At 48.3% G+C, this 18,711-nt stretch overlaps 1 protein-coding gene across 1 annotated transcript in view; it reads right to left on the bottom strand.

Annotated features, from left to right (window-relative positions):
• TNIK (TRAF2 and NCK interacting kinase) overlaps nucleotides 1–18,711 on the bottom strand; it is a 170,997-nt gene that overhangs the window by 79,547 nt on the left and 72,739 nt on the right. The window contains exons 3-4 of the mRNA XM_085322308.1: nucleotides 13,196–13,252; nucleotides 8,508–8,633 (exon numbers count right to left, since the gene is read on the bottom strand). Coding sequence (XP_085178434.1) covers nucleotides 8,508–8,633; nucleotides 13,196–13,252 — 183 coding nt within the window. The remainder of the gene's footprint in view (nucleotides 1–8,507; nucleotides 8,634–13,195; nucleotides 13,253–18,711) is intronic.

Genomic DNA, 18,711 nt, shown 5'->3' with positions numbered 1-18,711 from the left:
CACACTTCCACGGCATCAGCCAGACGCAAGGCACTGACATCAGTGCTAGCTGCAGAGGACAGAGGCAGCGAAGGGCCTGCTGCCATAGAGTTAACCCATGGCCCTCTTCTTTTTTTTTTTWATTTTCTTTCTTTTGGACAAATGTGAAGTGACAGACTGTGCTTCTACCACGTCAGTGCTTTGGGTGGTGTAACAGGGGTGTTTTTGATGGGCTACTGGGTTTACTGTATTGGCATACCACATTCTCAGGTCTCTCCCACCGGCAAACGCTTTGCAGACCTACGTACCACAGCCCCTGCATCTCAGTGGCACTCTTTCTTTAACATGTAGGGAAATAAAGGGTGATCAGTTGTGATCAATAAYGAAGCGATGGCGTGATTTTCCACGCCGACATGCTGGCTGCTGTGTGCGCTGGCCCTGCCCCATCTGTTGAAACCAGACTCGGCTGCAGCCCCACAGGCTGGTGCAGAGGGCTCTGCTGCTCGAGCAGCTGCTCCGCTCTCCTCCCAGCTCCTCTGCCCCGGCACCGAAGAGYAGAGCTGACAGCACATGCTGCAGCACCTATGAGGCCTGTCACCCCCGACAGCTCTAGAGCTTCCTCTGACCCTTGGCAGGCAGGACATTGCAGTGTCCCCACTACAATTTATGAAATGTAGTCTCCAAAGAAAGAAAACACTGCGGATCAGTAAGGATGCACACCATTAAACGAGGTCAAACCTCATCTAAGATACTATGCGTTATGCTGGGCAGCGGAGTCCAGGAAAGACACTGGAGCAAGGACAGAAGAGGACCAGTAGGATGATCAGGGGAAAAGAGGACCAGTAGGATGATCAGGGGAAAAGATAACTGGTCTTCTCAGAGAACTTACAGGCTTGTTCAACTGGCCAACGGATGGATGGCTATGGGATATGACTGCACACTATAAATAGCACAGACATGTAAGCACCAGAGAGGGAGAAGAAGTATTTAAGCAACAAAGTAGATATTGGCAAAATATYAAAGGGTATAAACATCCTATGGATATATTTCATTTGGAAACCAAYGGAGGTTTCAGAACAGCCTTTCCATAGAAAAAAAAGGAGCACAAGTTTCAACTGATTTTAGCACAGAGCTTAATACATTTAGGAAAGGTTTCAAATGACTCAGTTGTACTATCAGTCCTACATCTCTAGGACAGTGATTTGTCCGGTAAACGCTTGTATTATCACCAGTCTTATTAAAGGATGATGCTCTGGTGGGGCAAGACAATAAACTTAAAATACAGATTGAATTTTTATTAAACATAATTAAAACTACCATCAAGATTGGATACAGGTTAGCTCATCTTCTGAAAGTTAATTTGCAAGGCCATTTATTGAGGAAGTACTTTAAAATACAGTTCATTTACTTAGCTCTTCATATCAGAGTGACACAAACTTCGTAAGTAAGGCAAATTCCCAAGCTGTGGCTGTGAGTCTGGCCCTGGCCTCTCAGGAAACCTTTGTTTAAGGAGGTTTCACTGCTTTCAACTCRGTCATGACCTTCCTCAGTTTGGGAATGGCCACCATTCCCACCATGTATCACCTCGAAAAGCTCAAACGTGTGTCTCTAGTGCGAAAACCACCCTCCCAGTAATGGTGATACACCCCGGGCGCTGCAGAGGGGCTCCCCAGGTTCACTGAACCCTTCAAGCCAAATCCTTCCATCTTCCTGCTCCCCACTTCAAGTACAATTTATTCAACTTCTCTTTTCTAAGTCACTGAAAACGATCCCCAAACTCCCATGGCTAAATGCTACGGGAAATTCATCCTCCCTGCCACATCCTAGCCCTTTCTTCTCCAGCTCCCTCGCAGGGGCTGCCACCTTGACTGCCCTGCTGTGGCCTGGCCCATGTCCAGAGACACCACCTTTAAACATAAAGAGAACAGCCAGCGTGGAGGAATGGCTGCTGCGCCCCGAGAAGTCGCTGGGTACGGGTGCAACAGCTCCAGCAGCAACAGGTGCCGCCGTGACGAAAGCAGCCAGACTAAGGCGAAACCACCCAGCACCAACCGTGAAAACAGGCAGGACCGGCCCCGTCTACGTGCAAGTGTGTCACCCCTCCACACTGCAGCAAAAGCGGCTGGCTGGAGAGTGAYGGCACCTGGCAAAGGGGGATGGAGAGACACCCGCACACGCTACTTGCAGAGGCCATAAGAAATGCCATTCAGTTTCTTAAACCAAGGGCATACAAGCCTCCCACCTCACCCCACAGCCTGGMCCTCTTCCTCCCTCTCTCACTCATCATGGTTCCTGGCACTGAAAATACACCTGGAGCCAGTGATGGAGCATTAGAAATGCAGAAACCATCACATGGTGGTTCGACTGAAAAGTCAATGCCTGGTTCAGAAACTGAGAGAATGATAGATTCTGTATCAAGCACTGATTAAAATATTCTGTAGAAATAAACATCCCAGTTACGCACGCTGAACTGAGAAGATAAGCACAGGTTTTAATTGCCTGTGCAAATGCTACAGTTGAAACAGGCTGCAGATAAAGCAGCGTTACCTGCAGCACTCTGGTTCTGCAGCCTGCTGGGCGCAGGCTCCACCACCACTGCAAAGCCCCTCTCCAGCTGCAGCCCGGCTCACAAACAGAGGCTGCCGCACCTCTGGTCTCCTTTCTTTGAAGGCAGTGGCCTGCCATACAAACAACTCTGGCAGATTTTCGTATGTAAGTAATTTTCCCAGCTGCATTCTGCTGGCACCTCCTTATAGCTTAAGCCCAGGCAAGCTATTCGGGGCTTAGGGACCCTGAAGGTAGCTCCAGCCTGAGTCCTGAGCAGGCAGAAAGCTTTGGGCTTAGGAACAGGAGAGAAATGAGACTGAGAGCCTGGTGTTTACAATATATACAGGGCTCCCACTGAAATAGCTTTGAACAGGAATGAAAATTAAATAGCTTCGGCTTACACAGCCACAAAGCAGCAGAAAGCCTTTCTTCTAAAAGCCCTACCCTCTTGGTCAAAGTCCAAACGAGAAGCCCTGTTCTCCTCCAGCCTGCTTGTGATGGACCCTTATCAAGCTTTCCCTTACAGTCCCCTTCCCTGCCACATCTCAGGTTATGGCGATAGACTGSGGATCTTGAGGGAACTAATGAGAATTACAGCTCAACCAAAAACTGTCGGCTGTCAAATGTTTAATGATTTAATTCCTGTGACGCAAGGTATCATCAACTGTCCAAAAATATTCTCCAGTTGCTATAAGCAGATTAATATCAATCCTGCTCCAAGCTGCTCAGGTGCAAGCCAAAGGATTCAATGGCTTTGCACAAACACTTGTCCCATTTTAATAGTCACTTTTGGAGCCTTGCTGGCCCCGCTTTTGCTCTCCAGAATGTGGTGCGACTGCACCCTCACAGGACTTGCTGGGGGCTTCTATCACCACCATGGTGATTAATATAGGCCTCTGCAGTTCAAAATGCTGAAAACGAGCATTTCCACCACCACTTTGAACAGTACCCACTGAGACCGTCCTCTTTCCCCTCAGGTCCTGCACTTTGGACCCAGATTATCCCTCTCTCCAACCCTGCCTGCAGTTGGAGTTGATTTAACATCTTTTCCTAAATCAGCTGAATTTGTTCCTCCTAAGAAACGGCCCCCAGCTCCTCCGCCTGCAGAGGATGTGCCAAGARGCTGACCCACCACTGGCATCATCCCCGGCTGTGTCCATGGTGGGCAGCCCTCCAGGACCCTGGGGACGCTTGCCGAGCACAGGTATTTTGAAGGCTGCCTGTTAGTCATTTTTTCCCCCCCTTCATTATACATCTACCTCCCAACTTTTTGTTGGGGTTGCCATGGAAGCAATCTATCTCCTGCCTGGAAGGCAAGTACCTCTCACCCCGGGGACTGGCGCTGCTGCCGGCACTCTGCCCTCGGCCATCACCAGCCCGCGGCTTCAGCTGAACGCTCTGTAAATCCAATCCTGCATGTAGCYGCAAAATCCAATACCATTGTACATGCACGGCAGATGTTTTTGGTTAATCACTTCAATACACTGTAGGTGGCAAGGACAGATGACAAACATCTAGCAAAGTGGCACCCATACCACCCTGCAGATGTATACAGTATGTTAACATATGGAAATGAAGAGGAGACCCTGCAGCTTCCAGTAACAGCCCTGCAAGAGCTGGAAGACCTACGTGCTCAGGAAGGGATCCTTTGGGATGGCACCGCCTTCCCCATCAYGTTCAAGCTTCTGTATGAATGTCCYACCCCCTAACTCCAAAAASCAAATAAAAAAGCCTCAATAGTCCCACCCCCAATCCCTGTGTAAACCCACCCTGACACACAAAAAAATCACACTTATGCCCCATAGCTCCAGCAGGGCCACCTCTGCATGCTGGTTTTGCCTGTCATTCAGCCTCTGTTCCCCTTCCCTCCAAGCCAACAAAGTTCACACCCTGCATCCGCCCAGTCCTCCCTCCGGAGCCTCTCCTGTCCCAGTACCTTCAGGTTGTTACCTGGCTGCATCCTGTGAATGAGGTGCTCACGTACACGGAGGAAAGCACAGCGAAAGAGGAGATGATGGGTAATACAGAGCCTGAAATTAAGCCTGGGAACCTATACTAGGAAGAATTTAATGAACTGGTCTCAAAGAAATAGTAGTTAGCAGATAAGCTGGGTCCTCCCCACTCCAGACCACTTGTCTAGCCCATCCTACCTCTGCCCCTTCTGCAGGGTGCTCTGCCAGCACCACCTCCCTGTCCGGGCTGGGGCCGGTCACGTACCYTCTGAAGCCCCACGGTACAGACCACATGCCCGTGCCACTCGAGGAAGGCAGCTCAGCCCGGGAAGGGAGCACTGTCCGCCTCCTCCTCCTCTTTCAGCAGGAGGAAGGGGACAGACTACTCCAGTCCTCCCCACAAGGCAAGACTGAGTGTCAAACGAACAAAGCTTCAGCTTGGAGAAGTTGCTCCAGAGATGTGAATTTCACTGGACATCAGCTATTCTGGTTCGTTTGCAGCCTGAAGTTCCCATCGCCCAACACCAGGACAGGCCCAGACCCAGACCATCCAGAACAGGCCACTMTCACCGCTGTCGGAAAGCAACGCTTCTGCCCAGACAGAAATAAGACTACTTCAGTTTTGCTGTGCTCCACAAAGGTTGTCCCTCTGACTTTTACTTCCTTCTTATTAATGTAGCAGATTTGTGATACCCATCTCCGTTTGCTGYGATATGTCTTCTAAAATATGCTCTGCGTGGCTCTCTAAATTCGGGAGAATTCACTCATTTAATAAGCTCGTCTTTCACGGCCAGYGGCTGCCGCCGAATGGAGAGCAGCAACACCGACAGACCTGTTCATCACCACGGCACGCGGCACAAGCCATGACAATACTTCATGTCAGAAGCTTGCCGTGCTTCCGAGCGATCTTAATCTCCATTGAAAGAGCTCTGTTTTTTATTTCCGTATCAGCCTTCTGAATGTCGATAAAAAGAATTACTTGGGCATTATCAGAAACGGTTTTATTTCAACAAAGGGCCAATGAAAAATAAACAGCCCTTTATCTGCGCRGCAGGACTGATAGAGTTCACACAAGCTCTAATTCAATCAGATCCTGGAAAAACAGATATATAACACGGTGACACCCGCACACATCTTCCCCACTGCCAAGGAGGGTACCACAACCAGCCCCAGCAATGTCAAATGGAAGGAAAGCAGCTTTCGCAACAGCTTTCCTCATCTGCCCATAAGAAGGGCCCCAAAATTGAGATGAGGGTTTCYTGGTCTGAAAGGAGATTCAGATTAGCTAGTCTGCCTCTCTCGTAGGCAGCCACAGGGAGCCCGAAGACGAGCAGGACAGCTGGGAACATAAGACTTGCTCCCTTYGCACAGCTGGGCAGTTCTCGGAGGAAAATCACATTGGGCTTCTGCCTTCAGCCACCTGCAGYGATACAGCACACGATGATGAAGACCTGATTTTAAGGCTCTCCTAACTCAGGGAGAGTTTTCCACTGAGCTTTCCTTTTTGGAAGTTTGGACTGCTCGAGACGGYCAAATTGTTTTATTTCAAGGTTATTTGCCATATTTGCCCCCTGAGCCCAGCAGCAGCAGCTGCTGTGGACAAGTCCCGGCCCCGCGGCGTGCTCCAGGCTGAGCCCAGCTCCTTCAAGGGCTTCTGTGTGTAGTCATGGGTTTGGCACACTGTCAGTAGGGTTTGGGTTTTTTTTTTTCTTTTTCCCTCCAGGCACTCCAGCAGAACAAGGGGAAATATTTTTTCTTTTTTCTTTCCCTTTTTTTTTCTTAAAAACAAAAAAACCCACAACAGCTTATATACCAGCTAAAGCCAAATGGAATTTCACGGGATGAAAAGGCATTTCTCAGCTTGACAGTTTTCTCCTCGCTAAATTCCAGGCCCACTGCAAATGACTTTTTTTTTAAAAGTTCCCACCAAAAAAAAAAAAACTCAAATAACAGAAGTCTGTGGAGTCCAAGTCTGCAACTCTTCTCAATAATTTTTTTCAATAGAAAATCTTTGATAACAAAACAACGCACACAGAACCCCACTGGCTCCGYTTCTGCCACAGGTGACATGCAGGAATGTCCCCTGTAATTCTCTCYGGTTCCCACAGCCCACTGATGTGCTGGCGTGTTGACACAGTGGCAACAACTGAAGCAATCTCACTGGAAACCTTCTGGAGCTGCTAAAATACAGCCTGCATTATAYGAAAACTAAAGCAAAGAACATTCTACAGACTCTCTGTGGAGACGTAGCAGTACAGGTCAGTGAACTGCTGTTAAAAAGGATGAAAAAAATTTGGAAGCTGACACTAATTCACAGCTCTTTGKTTTTTTATATACTTTTATATACATATACTTGGAGGCTGGGCAAGGTGGTGGCACACAGAGGATGAAACAGCATAGGCTTCATCTCTTCTTTGCAGCCCTCCAGCTGAACTGCAGATATTTGTTATTCCTGATAAATCAGGCTCTAACAACGTTCAGATACTGAAAAACTTTAGAAGCCAAGATATTAGCTTTCTTCTTATGACTCCTTAAAAAGGAAGAGGATGTTGTTGCCTTCTCAGAGCTTAAGGGAAAATGCATATAGCACGGAGCACACCTGAGAAAAGCTTGGCACCATCTCCTCTGCCCCAATACCTGTAGTACACTAAACTGCCACTACCTGCAGTACGCGAGTCAGGGGCATCCTGCATAATCCTAAATAATCCCAGTAAAGTGGGATGGGGCGGCGCAGGTGCCAGCACAGTGCCACGTCCCAGCGGGCCCTGCCCGGCCCGGAGACCCGGCTGCACCGAGGGCTTGTTGGCTCCGGCTCACAGGGCACCGAAGCACGCCAGCGCTGCCAGCCTGAGGAGCCGTGATCGCCCCGCTCCGCCAGGCTGAGCGGGCGCAGCAGGATCCACTCCCCATCCCTGCAGACCCAAGCAGGTACACACGCGTCTGCGACGCACTAAGTGGGCAAGCCAGAGAAATCACGCGCGGATAATTCAGAAGTGACCGAATTTACAGGTCTGTGAAGGAATAAATGCTATTCAGACTACAGCACAACAGCCAGGTGGTTACGTTTAAGACAACTTTGCATTACTTACCGCCTAAATGTAAGCTGCCTGAGCCTTCCCTTCAACACYGACCCAATAAAAGCAGTATCTCAAATCACTGGTCAGACGCTCACATGAGCTGCAGGCTGTTGTTCCATAGATATCCGTCAGCACAGCTGACTTCAGAATAAAGCACACTAACTTTAATTAATTTTTCATATTTTATGGTAAGAAGCAAGGCAGAGCCTGGAGCGCCGAGCTGCAGTGCCTGCTCAGGGCCCTTACCAGCCCGGCGCCGGAGGCAGCGGGCTCGCCTACGCTCGTGCTCTGGCTCTCCCCCGGAATAGAGGAAGATTTAAATCCTATCCTCTGAGGTCTGGGAATGCTGAATAAATAACTAGAGAAGCCACCGTCCTCTGCGGACAAGGAAAACAGCAGGATGAGGCAGGCAAGGATTTACCAGGAGGCAAAGCAGCTCTCAGCCCTTCATCAGTCCGGGGTGATCCTCTCTGAAACGGCTGAACAGCCAGAGCCCTTCGCCTCCCTTTCTCCAGGCCCCTCCTCTTCATTTTTCTGCATTGTCCCCATGAAACAATAATTAATGCTACAAGCTGGCAGGAAATATGAGTGCCTAGAATCATCCCCAGTCTTTAAGCCTCTATCTTCCTACTAAAGCTCCCTTTTTCTTCCAACTGTTTTTGATGCATTTGTTTATTTTCATAGGCTAGAACAATTTTCAAATGACTATTGTAACAAAGACGCTGCTAATAATCATTCAGAACAAAACTGTTTTCTATCATCAGTCTGCAAACCTTTTATGGCTAAATGGAGTAGCACTTTTCAGAGCAGGAATACCCTTTTCAAAACCACAAAGCCAAAAAGGACAAATACAAAAAAAGGCTTTTTGTGATACRCGTGGTAGTTAGAGCACAACATAGAGAAACTGTGTATGTCAAAACTCAGTGATTTTATAGAAAAGAAAGTAATTTACCCAGAGCTGATCATCCATTCCTGGTGGGTTCTTTTTAATAAAAGCACCATAATATGTAGCAATATTTCGGTGATGAGAATATTTCTTCAGCATGTTAATTTCTTGTTTGATCTCCTCCTCTTCATCCTAGGATGAGGGGAAAAGCAAAGAAAGCCAACATCAGTGATACAAAGAGACAACACTGCTTGCACTCAGGTTTCTCCTCATCCTGTTAGTTAACTTCCACACACTAAGTTTCCTTGGGCCATTTATTTACAGTCACTTTTTAAAGTGTGCAATTCACACTGGAGCCCGTGGAGCTTGAGGTTTGGACTGGAGATGAATGGGTTAAAAATGTGCCTTTGTGCAAAAAGCTAAGAACAGCAGGATCAGAGAAAATACATGCTTTGCCATATCCCCTATCTCATTTCTGAGCCCTGAACTGGAAAGATCACCAGGCAGTTCAGAAACCAGTTTGCTCCCAAATGATTTAGATCATGACACTTCTTCCAACACAGGATCCCACAGGCAAGCAGAAGGTTTAAGTGAGGACACACAGCCATTTCACACTGGGGGATAACCAGCCATCCCAGGGCACTGCTTAAAGCCACCAGGCACGAAGGGGAGCGAAGAGCCCAGAGAAGCTCCTGAGCAGCCATATACCTGCATATGATAAACACCTGTCTGGAGGGGGGTGCCAAAGGCACCAATTCGCAGGACAGGCAGCAAAATTGGGTTTGGCCTGGAAATAAGCCCTTGCATGGAGCCCTGTTCTAGACCAAGGGAGGCACCAATAYGAAAGACTTTGGCATTTATTACCAAACAGGAGATCCACAGACAGATTGCATGTTTTGAGCAACATAATAATTTGTATTTGTACTGTATTCTTCTGAAGCTTAACTACACTTGMATTACCCCAGTAACATATCAGCTGTGCTGCATGTCCTTCTACACCTATTGGTGGCCCAACAGGATGGTYTTCACGCCCTGCATCAGCCTTCTGCAACACAGCTCCCTCTCCAACAGGGTGACACACTGTAATGCAGGAGGCCAGCCCAAGGCCCTTGCTAACATCAGTCACTGCATGTTTTTTTGTTCCTGGTCTTGCTAGGTGGAAAGCTCATGAATGAGGCTAACGTGGTCTTTGCTTTGAGCATGTCTTAGGGAAGACTGAAGTAAGCAGCTTTCGGCAGTGTGTATAATTGGTGACAACATCATGTGGAGAGTAGGGAGCTGCTGCCCAGCTGGCCAATTCAGAATATTCTCTTCTAGACTAATTCAGTCCTGATGCAAGATCACTGGTTCCTGTAAGCTTTAGCACTTTCACAGCCCCTCTCCATTTGGTTTGTGGCAAAGCCACAATAGCTGAAGCAGCTTAGGCAGGAGAACTGCATTGACAACCGTTTTGAAGTACCACCAGYTTGCTTTCAATGGAATCAAATATGCCCTGATTTTATTTTAAGCTGACAGAATTCCAGCCCACTGGAAATGCACAGATCATGGTGCAGGCAACAGTAGTTAGCACCTTGATGTTGATTAGCGTTATTGTAAAGGGACCAGAAGCACTGTTACTCTTTTCACCTCTCCATTACCCTTGCTTCCCTGATCTACTTGATCCTGAATTCTGTTTTACAAACCAGAATGACAAGACACCCCAGTGATGAGATAAACTGCATTGCCCAGTTCTTTTAAAGACCAGTATTTCCTGACCAGATGTCACACAACACAGGGAGAGAAACACTGATTTCTTTCCAAACACCTATGGAAAGTGATTTAATGATCATAATCTTTAAGAGAGAATTCAGGGAAGAATGCTGAAGATAAGGACTGGAGGAACAAACAGAACAGCTAGCTAGGCTGAGCTCCAATGTTACCTTCAGTAAGAATGCGGAGGGCATAAACATCAAAGAGGGTGAGGAACGGGTGTAAAGCTTTTAAGAAAAACCTGTGAACAATCCTGAAAGATCTTTTTCACCTTGTTCCTTATACCGGTCAAAACAACTTGGCTTGGCTTCCATGCTCCTGGAGGACCAGGGAATACAACACTTAGTTTATCAGGATCCCAGAGAGATGAAGGATAATTGTCGCAACTGGAGTGGGTTCATCTAGCTCTCAAAGAAACCTGACCTCGTGGTCAACCACCAAGTGAGCTAGATGAATACTTCACATGGCAGATGACAGCAGGCTCTATGCGTTCACCTGCTTCCGAGGCATGGACAGATCATGAGGGTATGCCCCAAAAACTGGACCTCTGGGTCCCTCTGGAGAAGAGATGACAGATGAGGGATCTTCTCACTGTGTATAAATATCTGATGGGAGGATGTAAAGAGGATGGGGCCAGACTCTTTTCAGYRGTGACCAGTGATGAGACGAGGTAACAGGCACAAACAGAAACACAGTAAGTTCCATCTGGACATAAGGAAAAACTTCTTTATCGTGACAGTGACTGAGCACTGGCACGGGCTGGCCAGAGAGGTTTTTAAGTCTCCATCCTTGGAGATATTCAAAACTTGCCAAGATGGCTTCCTGGGTAACATGACATTGGTGAACCTGCTTGAGCAGGGGGGTTGGACTAGATGATTTCYAGAGGTCCTTCCAACCTTAACCTTTCCGTGATTCTGAGGTCAGCCTCAGAGCAATTCTAGGGGCAGCTCTGGGGGTGACTCCAGGGTGGCTCTAGAGGCAGCCCAAGAAGGAATTTTTGGAATGATTCTAGTGGTGCTTCTAGAATGTTGTTCTAGACCCAATTTTGGAAATAATGACTACAAAACACAGTCAGTACCCTAACCACACTGTGAGTCTGCTCCATTTTTACTGTAATCATTGCCAGTCCTGCTCAAGTTTGGGCCAACACTCTGAGCACTTCAGCTTTTTTATCAGTGACTACAGGGTGTTGGCTTCTGTTTCTAGGCCTCGGTGGTCTTATCTCTGCGCTTCCGCTGATACTGCTATTGCTGTCACTTAGCTGTATCTCCAGTCACACAATACTGAAGGTGCCTGAGAGCGGGAAGAAACCATATAAGGGTATTCAACAGAGTAGGAAGAAGCAGAACAGAACAGAAGTTCTGTTAAGATCTTGTCTTTTAGAGGATTGACTTTAAAACTTGCTTACTACATATTAAAAGAAAATTAAACAGTGGCTAATAATACAGCTAAAAGCAGCTTGAGAGGAAAATAATTAAATATCCAAACAGTAAATCCCCGGCCAAATATTTGATTTAATAACTTTGAACATTCACATCAGCCCAACAGAGAGAGGCAGGAAGCAGCATTACTGCTCTTCTTAATTAAATACATTTCACCTCTATGATAGCTACAGTAGAGTTATTAAGGAGGATTCATATTTGAAATCCTGTTTTGGAAGGTAGTGGTTTAAATCAGAGACCTACTTAAAGACATAGCTGCAGATATCAATTATTGGGCAGGATCAGACTTGGGTTACTTTTCTCCAACATCTTCACTTGGAAACGACAGTATTTCAAAACCATTGAACTAAATCTTAACTCAAATTCAGCCTTTCTTTAGTCTCAAAGATGATTTCTCATCTTAAATTTGTTCTACCCTCAGACTTTCATGGGATCCTCACCACCTTTTATGCCATGGATTTACATTCAGCGGGTCTGCCCATTTTCTAGCCTGCTGCTTATGAAAACTAGATGAATGGCATTTGTTGATATTGTAAGAAAAGAGAAACAAATCTTGCTCACATCTGCTTGGTAATTTCCACACATCATTTTCCCTATTAATACAAAAAAAGAACCCATATAGTTCGACCTGTAGATATACATAACATCTATGGTATTTCAAAACACACTAATGAGGCCAAGTGATTGCTTTCAGACCTAGGCAATTCTGTACATACTGAACTCCTGAAAACTAAATAAAACATTAATTCAAAAATAAGGTGGTAGATTGGGATTAAGTTTCAACTTTTGAAATGTGTTATTTTATTWAAAAAAAAAAGTCTTGCTTCGAAACCTGGCATTGTTTATGCAGGCAGAAACTTTGGGAGGCATAATATTGGACTTAAAAGCTCTTATTCAAGGAAAAAGCATTTTCATGTGCTCTTTCCATATGCATCTGTTTAGGTTTCACAGCAATTTTAGTTGTTTTTTCTTCTCAGCTGCTGGGAAATGGTGAAAACATTATTTCCCCTAAATCCTTTTATTCATTTATTAACTTGCAAATTCTTTGGTTTCTTAATCTGATGCAAGTTTTACAAGAGCCATGTCTGTGAGACTAAGCACATTTCCTCCTTTGTATTGATAGGATGTACATGTGTAATTTAAGTTACATGGTGAAGTTATTTGTAACCATACCTGCATACAGCTCTGGTGAATAAAAGCTTTTCAGGGGAAAACACAGATCTGATGAAACTGAAATGTTTTATGAACAYGACTGGGTTGCTACACTTTCATTTAGAATTTATTAATCTGTTCAAAAAACCACTCTCCTGGAACTGCATGYTACATTGTTTCAGCATAAAATTACTTAATCTCAGAATTCCTCCGGATTTATTTTTCACTCAAACATTTATTAAAAACACTAACTCTTAATGGCACATTTCAAATTAACTGAAGGAGGTCTTGCTTCCTAGGAATACAAGCCTTTCACAGTCTCTCATGTCTTTTTGCATGCAGTTGTTTTTCCCCTCTTATCTAGTAACTTCAAAGTTCAGAAGGAGAAGGAGGAGGAGGAGGATACATTACCCCGGTGACGTCCATAACCTTAATAGCAGCAAGCTGTCCTGTTTTAACATGACGACCCTGMAAAAGAAGAACGGAGAAGCTCGTTCATTTTGTTTATCCAGCAACGTTTTACTCACAGAGCACAGCATCCTTAAACAATCATCTCCTTGCTTTGGCAGCACTCACACAYTTTTTGGTTGCTCACAAGTATCTTCACAACTGCCACGATGGGAAACCAATTCCCTTCCCTTCTTCCTGCCATTACAATCAGTTAGGGAAGGGCCTTCAGCGCTTGCCACGTTTTCCTGGCAAACGAGTACTGGAAATGTCCCTTCCCGCTCAGCCGTGCTGCCTGTCGAACAGCGGCCCCGGGCCGCTCCTGAGCAAGGACCACGACCTTGCTGCGCACGGTCTGCTGGACCTGTGACTGCGGAAATACGCTCGCTAACGTTCATACGCTGCGACGCAGTACCTTCATCCCCTTCATCTCCTGAACCGCGGCTGCACCCCGGCGCTCCCGGCTCTTGAAAGAAACCCCCAGAAATCATCCACGCAGAAGCAACAAGCAGTTGGGCAGCTGAGCGACCAATACAGCTCCRAGACCCCCGGGCAGAGACCCCACGGCGCCAGGTATGCCCCTCCTGCGCACGTGCCGACACGCACCGGGCCTCTGAGGACTCCTCCCCACGGCTTCGGYCCGCAGGCGGCAGAGGTCTTTACCGCAGGTCTGCGGTTTTGCTGCCAGCGTGATCCCCCCGCTCAGCGCTGGCGCAACYGGGGGATCCCTCGCGCTGCCGCGCACGGCTACGTGGACTCGAACCGGCTCCTCGTTCTTCGGCAACTGAAAAACCAGCAAAGCGCTGCAAGAAGCTGCCTGTCGGGTGGCGCTCAACTGCATTAATTCTAGCAGAAAAATGACACGGGAAAACTACAAAAGAGCCTGAACTGTCGACGGTCTCGTAAAAAACACGGGACAGCTCTCAAGCCAGCCACAATTAAGAGCTGTTATGGTCACAACGTGTTGGCAGATAATGTCATTACAGCTCAGAAAAAACCCTGCTGGCAGCGAAACGGAAAAGCCGAAGTTTTYGGGGGAGAACACGAAAGGGCTCGTTGTGCTGAGCTGTCGGGCCTGCGCGGCGCAGCCGCCGCACGGCCGGGGCACCCGCAAGCCGCTCGCTTCTCGTCGCGCTCCACAGCGCGACCTCCTTCGGCACCCTAGCAAAGCGCTTCCGCACGTCGCTCCGTGCTCACTGCCGGCCTTTCCTCCTCTCCCAGTAATCGAATCACACAACATCGTATCAAAATTGCTCATACCGTACTTCGCTCCCCTCCCTGCCCCCTCGGCTTGAGGACGCCGGGGCATCCCAAGGCGCCATCGCCCAAGCCACGAGACGGCGGACCGCGAACGGCGGCTCCTGCCCCGCAGCGCTTGGAGTCAGCGGGCGGAGGAGCAGAGGCCGAGGCGGCACGTCACGGAGCGGGACAGCAGCGGAGCCAGGGACGACCACGCGCTCCCCAAATTGCGACCCTGCGCGAGGCYCCCCCGCCTACGCCGCCCCTCCCCGCAGCGGGCCCTCCGCAACGCGGCTCCAAGCGAGGTTCACGGGGGGACACGTGCGTCTCCCCGCTCGCGACCGAGCGTCCCAGCTCCCCAAGGACCTTATTTGCTCTTTCTCTCCAAGACCCCTCCGGGAGAGAGGCAGGACACCGGGGGAAATGCGAATACAGCTGGGATTGGGCTTTAGGAGCTACGTCCCCACCAGCCATCGCGGCCGTACAGGGCGCGTGCAGCAGGACCCTGCTTTGCCCCTGCAGAAGACCACCACGAGGCAAGCGCCTCGCCTTCGYGCAGCAGCGGGTTCTGCAAACTGCACGAGCAAAACCGGGTCACGGGAGACAGGCCCAGAGTCCCCGCGGGACGGCAGGGCCCGGCGCGGGCTTGGGTGCACTCGTGAGCAGCTGGCGCAAACAGGCAGGCAGGCACCGAGGAGCTAGGCGAAGCACTCCCAGCAAAAGCAAGGCCAAATCCTCTGTGCTAATGGGATTTGGAGGAAAAGGAGCGAGGCAGAGGGAACGTGGAGAAGGAATGTTAATATGTGGATTCAAAATCAATGTTCCCCTCGGTATTAGACTGGAGCTATTCCTAGTTTGCAGTGTTATAGTGACAAATTTTGCTGCTCGCAAGGTGCTTGTGCAGGCGATGTGCTCTGTGGAGAGGTTTTCTGGCCCGTCCGGCAGATCAGAGATCCCTCAGGGTATCTCGCCTCCAGCAGGAACCCAGCGCTGCAGACACCGGCACCGCTTCCCCGGCCCTCCGGCACTGCGGGCGCGAAAGCAGCCGCCGGCGGGCTCCGGGTCGGTGCGGMGCAGACCCAGCGCGGGCAGCAGAGCCGGTCGGGAGCGCCACGCGGCGTTCAGCCTCTCCAGATTTATTACTGCAACAGGGAGCCAAGCCACCCGCCAGGACTCCTCGCTCATTTAAAAACACCATTTATAAATCCTGAGCAGCCGCAAGTTCGAACAACAGAAAAGGAGCTTTGTTTTAAAAAGTACAACATGAAAAAAAGAAATGGAGCCTGCATGCGGCTACAAGGAGAGTGACAAGGAGCAAGCAGAGGRGGAAGAAATTCAGGGTGTTTTGAGCAATATATTTGCTACCCAGCTTCGTTCTGGATATTGACACCTCACTTTGCTGCCTCGTGCTTCTGTCATCTCCAGTTTGAAAGAGATACTACYGAGGGTATAAAACACAAAGCACCACAATTTAAAGGGAATATTTCCYGTGTAACAGCCAGTTACCTTTTAAGGGGATCTAAGTAGCAAGAAAAAAGGGATATTAGCATTACCATGATGTAGCTCCTAAAAATGGTCCCAGCACCTCTTTAAATACATTGTGTTGTCATATATTATCCCTATGCAGCAATTTATAAATCAATGTTAAGGCTCATGGCTCTGAAATYCAGGGTTGGATTCAAATAGAGTTTTAATGGCTTCTATTTGAGCAAAATAAAGGAAAAAAATCCATATAAGGATTTGTTAGTTTAAGGATCCCCTTGTTTTAGATTTTAAAATCACGGCCACCTCATGTCTTTGCACGAGAAGGTTTTCTTACGGTTGCCAACATTACTTTTTGTTCCCACTTAACCTGCTTATGCTCTTCTGCTTGTATAAACTCTGCTGCAGTGAAAAGAAGCAGTCTCCTGACAGCAGGACCTGCTGCTTTGAAAATCACAACGCAGTTCGAAGTCCTAGGGCCGCGGCTCCACGCGCGTGCTCTTCCCTGGGTTTCCTCCTGCCAGAAGGAAGCTCCTTGCCCGCGCTCAGCGCGTGGCCCCAGGCCCTTGCACGGGTGCGTCGGACGGAGGGACGTGGGCGCAGGAACAAGGGGGTGGAGAAGGGACGTCGGCACAGCCGGTACCAAACCCCTGAGCAGAGCCCCGGCTTGCCGGGGTCGAAACAGCCACGATGCTGAACGTACCTACAGCCTGCCCTCAACGTTTACGTGACACGCAGAGCATCACCTTCCCTCTGCGGGGCAGCAGCAAGGCCACAGCTTAGCTACGGGGCTGAAACCGAAGGCGAACCCCAAATTAAAGGTGGGACARCATTTATGAGATCTCACCCTGTGAGTTTAAACATTAAAAAGGATCTGAATTTACATATGCAAATAAAAGTTACTTGCTGAGTTGGTCCAACTCAAGTCAAGCCAACTAAGAGGACCTGCCTGGGCTGAGATGTGTGAGTTTCCCCCTCCGTGCTCTCCCTGGGCTTTCCAGGGTGGCTTCTCCAGCCATGGCCAGCAGCCAAGCAGCCTCAAAAATCGCTCCACCCAAGAGCTTTCAAGCTTCATTTTACAGAACGAGAGGGTCTGGATTAGCGATTGACCCAAGCAACAGAAAAGAGCATGACTGACCTCTGCAGCTCTGCTTTAAGCCTTTCTTCCTTTGAATAAACAGCCCAGCTGTGAAAATTGTTTTTATGAAAACCAACTCCACAGTACGTTGGCACTTGCTAAGACGTCTGTCTGTGAAAAAACGAGGCAACCTTGGTTTGGTACTTGTACTGCAGAGAATAGCAATTTGGAAGGTAAGTGCAGGTTTGAAACAATATTGCACTGAGGCGTTTCATTCAAAGTAAAAATTTAGGTGGAAATTGCAATTCCAAGAGGAACCTTTCAGCAAAGCTACGCTCTGTGGCCTTCCTCTAGTGCACCCAGCATGGACACACACATGTGGAGGTGGTCACCAAGGAGAAGTCGCGAGTTTCGAGAGAGGGCTGACAGCTCTGAAAGGGTGGTGAGCCACCTCTCTTTGACGGGGCAGGCTGCTGAGCAGCACCGCGGGCTCTGCGGCTGCRGAGAGCAACGCTGTGATCCTCACAGCCAGGGCAAAGCTGCACAGGGGAGACACCACGTCCAAAGGGCCGTGTCACGACACACACGAAGGCGAGCTATGCCCCAAGAGACTCAATGTCCTACCCTTACTGCAGTAGCATTCTGCTGCCTATTTCTAGTATTAGTCAGGAAAAAGAGGAGGAAAACAGAAACATTTGAGATGCATAGAAATGCAACTAAAGTTACGGTGCATGATTGGGCTGGCTTGGTTTGGAGAATATGGGAATCCATCCAGCAAACGCTGCCCAAAGATAACATAGGTGCTAGATCAGCTTAGAAGTCATGGAAAAAAAAACAAGGCTAGACTAGGCCTTGCTCACACGCCAGCTGAGGCTGGTATTACAGGAAGCCAATTCTGCAGTGCAAGCGTCTCGGGCCTGCGTTCTCCTCCCCATCACCCCTCCTGCTTGGAGCACAACTGCTGGCACAAGATAACACTCTGACAGCAGAAACCCCAGCACCCCACACACCCACACCGTGTTTCACCCAGGGATCGCTCCACGGCTCTTCTAAATGTTAATTAACTCAGCTTTGCAAGCAGTCCTGCAGGAGGAGAAGGTGTCATCATTCTCGTTTCACAGATTGGTAAATGCTGAAGCTGTGAAGTTGTGAGGTTCAAACACACAAGGTCACGCAGCAAGTCAACAGAAGCACTAAGAATAGATTCGGGATGCCCTGACTCCCAGCCCCGTTCCTTTACCACTATCTGATAAATGTTGTAAATATTTATGGATGAAGGTAAGAACTTAATATTGTGTAAATGTYTACCAAAACAAAATAAAATGCTTTGAAATTTATGTTAATGTAAACCCTGAGGGACACTTAGTCAAGCAAAAATCARGCGAAGTGGAACTGGTAAGTATTTAGACTGGGAACTTGTAAGAGAGACCTACCTTTCTTATCTTTTGTTTGAAGCAATGGATTATTTAGCCACATCCTTGCAAGATTTTCACCCCAGTTTAGGGAGTCAGTGAAACCATGCATTTCTCATTCCAGGTGTAAATGCTACAGTTAACTCTGTAAGGACACAGCAGGGACAAGACCAGACTAACATGGCTGAAACCGCGGCTCCTTTTCTACCTTCACCTGCTGCACACTTCATGGCCTAATCTCTGCGTCCCTTAATTATAAATAAACTTTC

The sequence above is a fragment of the Rhea americana genome, unplaced genomic scaffold, assembly GCF_003343005.1.
Source record: "Rhea americana isolate MKP2758 unplaced genomic scaffold, rheAme1 scaffold_76, whole genome shotgun sequence".
NCBI classification, from domain to species: domain Eukaryota; kingdom Metazoa; phylum Chordata; class Aves; order Rheiformes; family Rheidae; genus Rhea; species Rhea americana.
The sequence above is the reverse complement of the archived record's forward strand: the minus strand, read 5'-3'. Positions and strand labels throughout refer to the sequence as shown.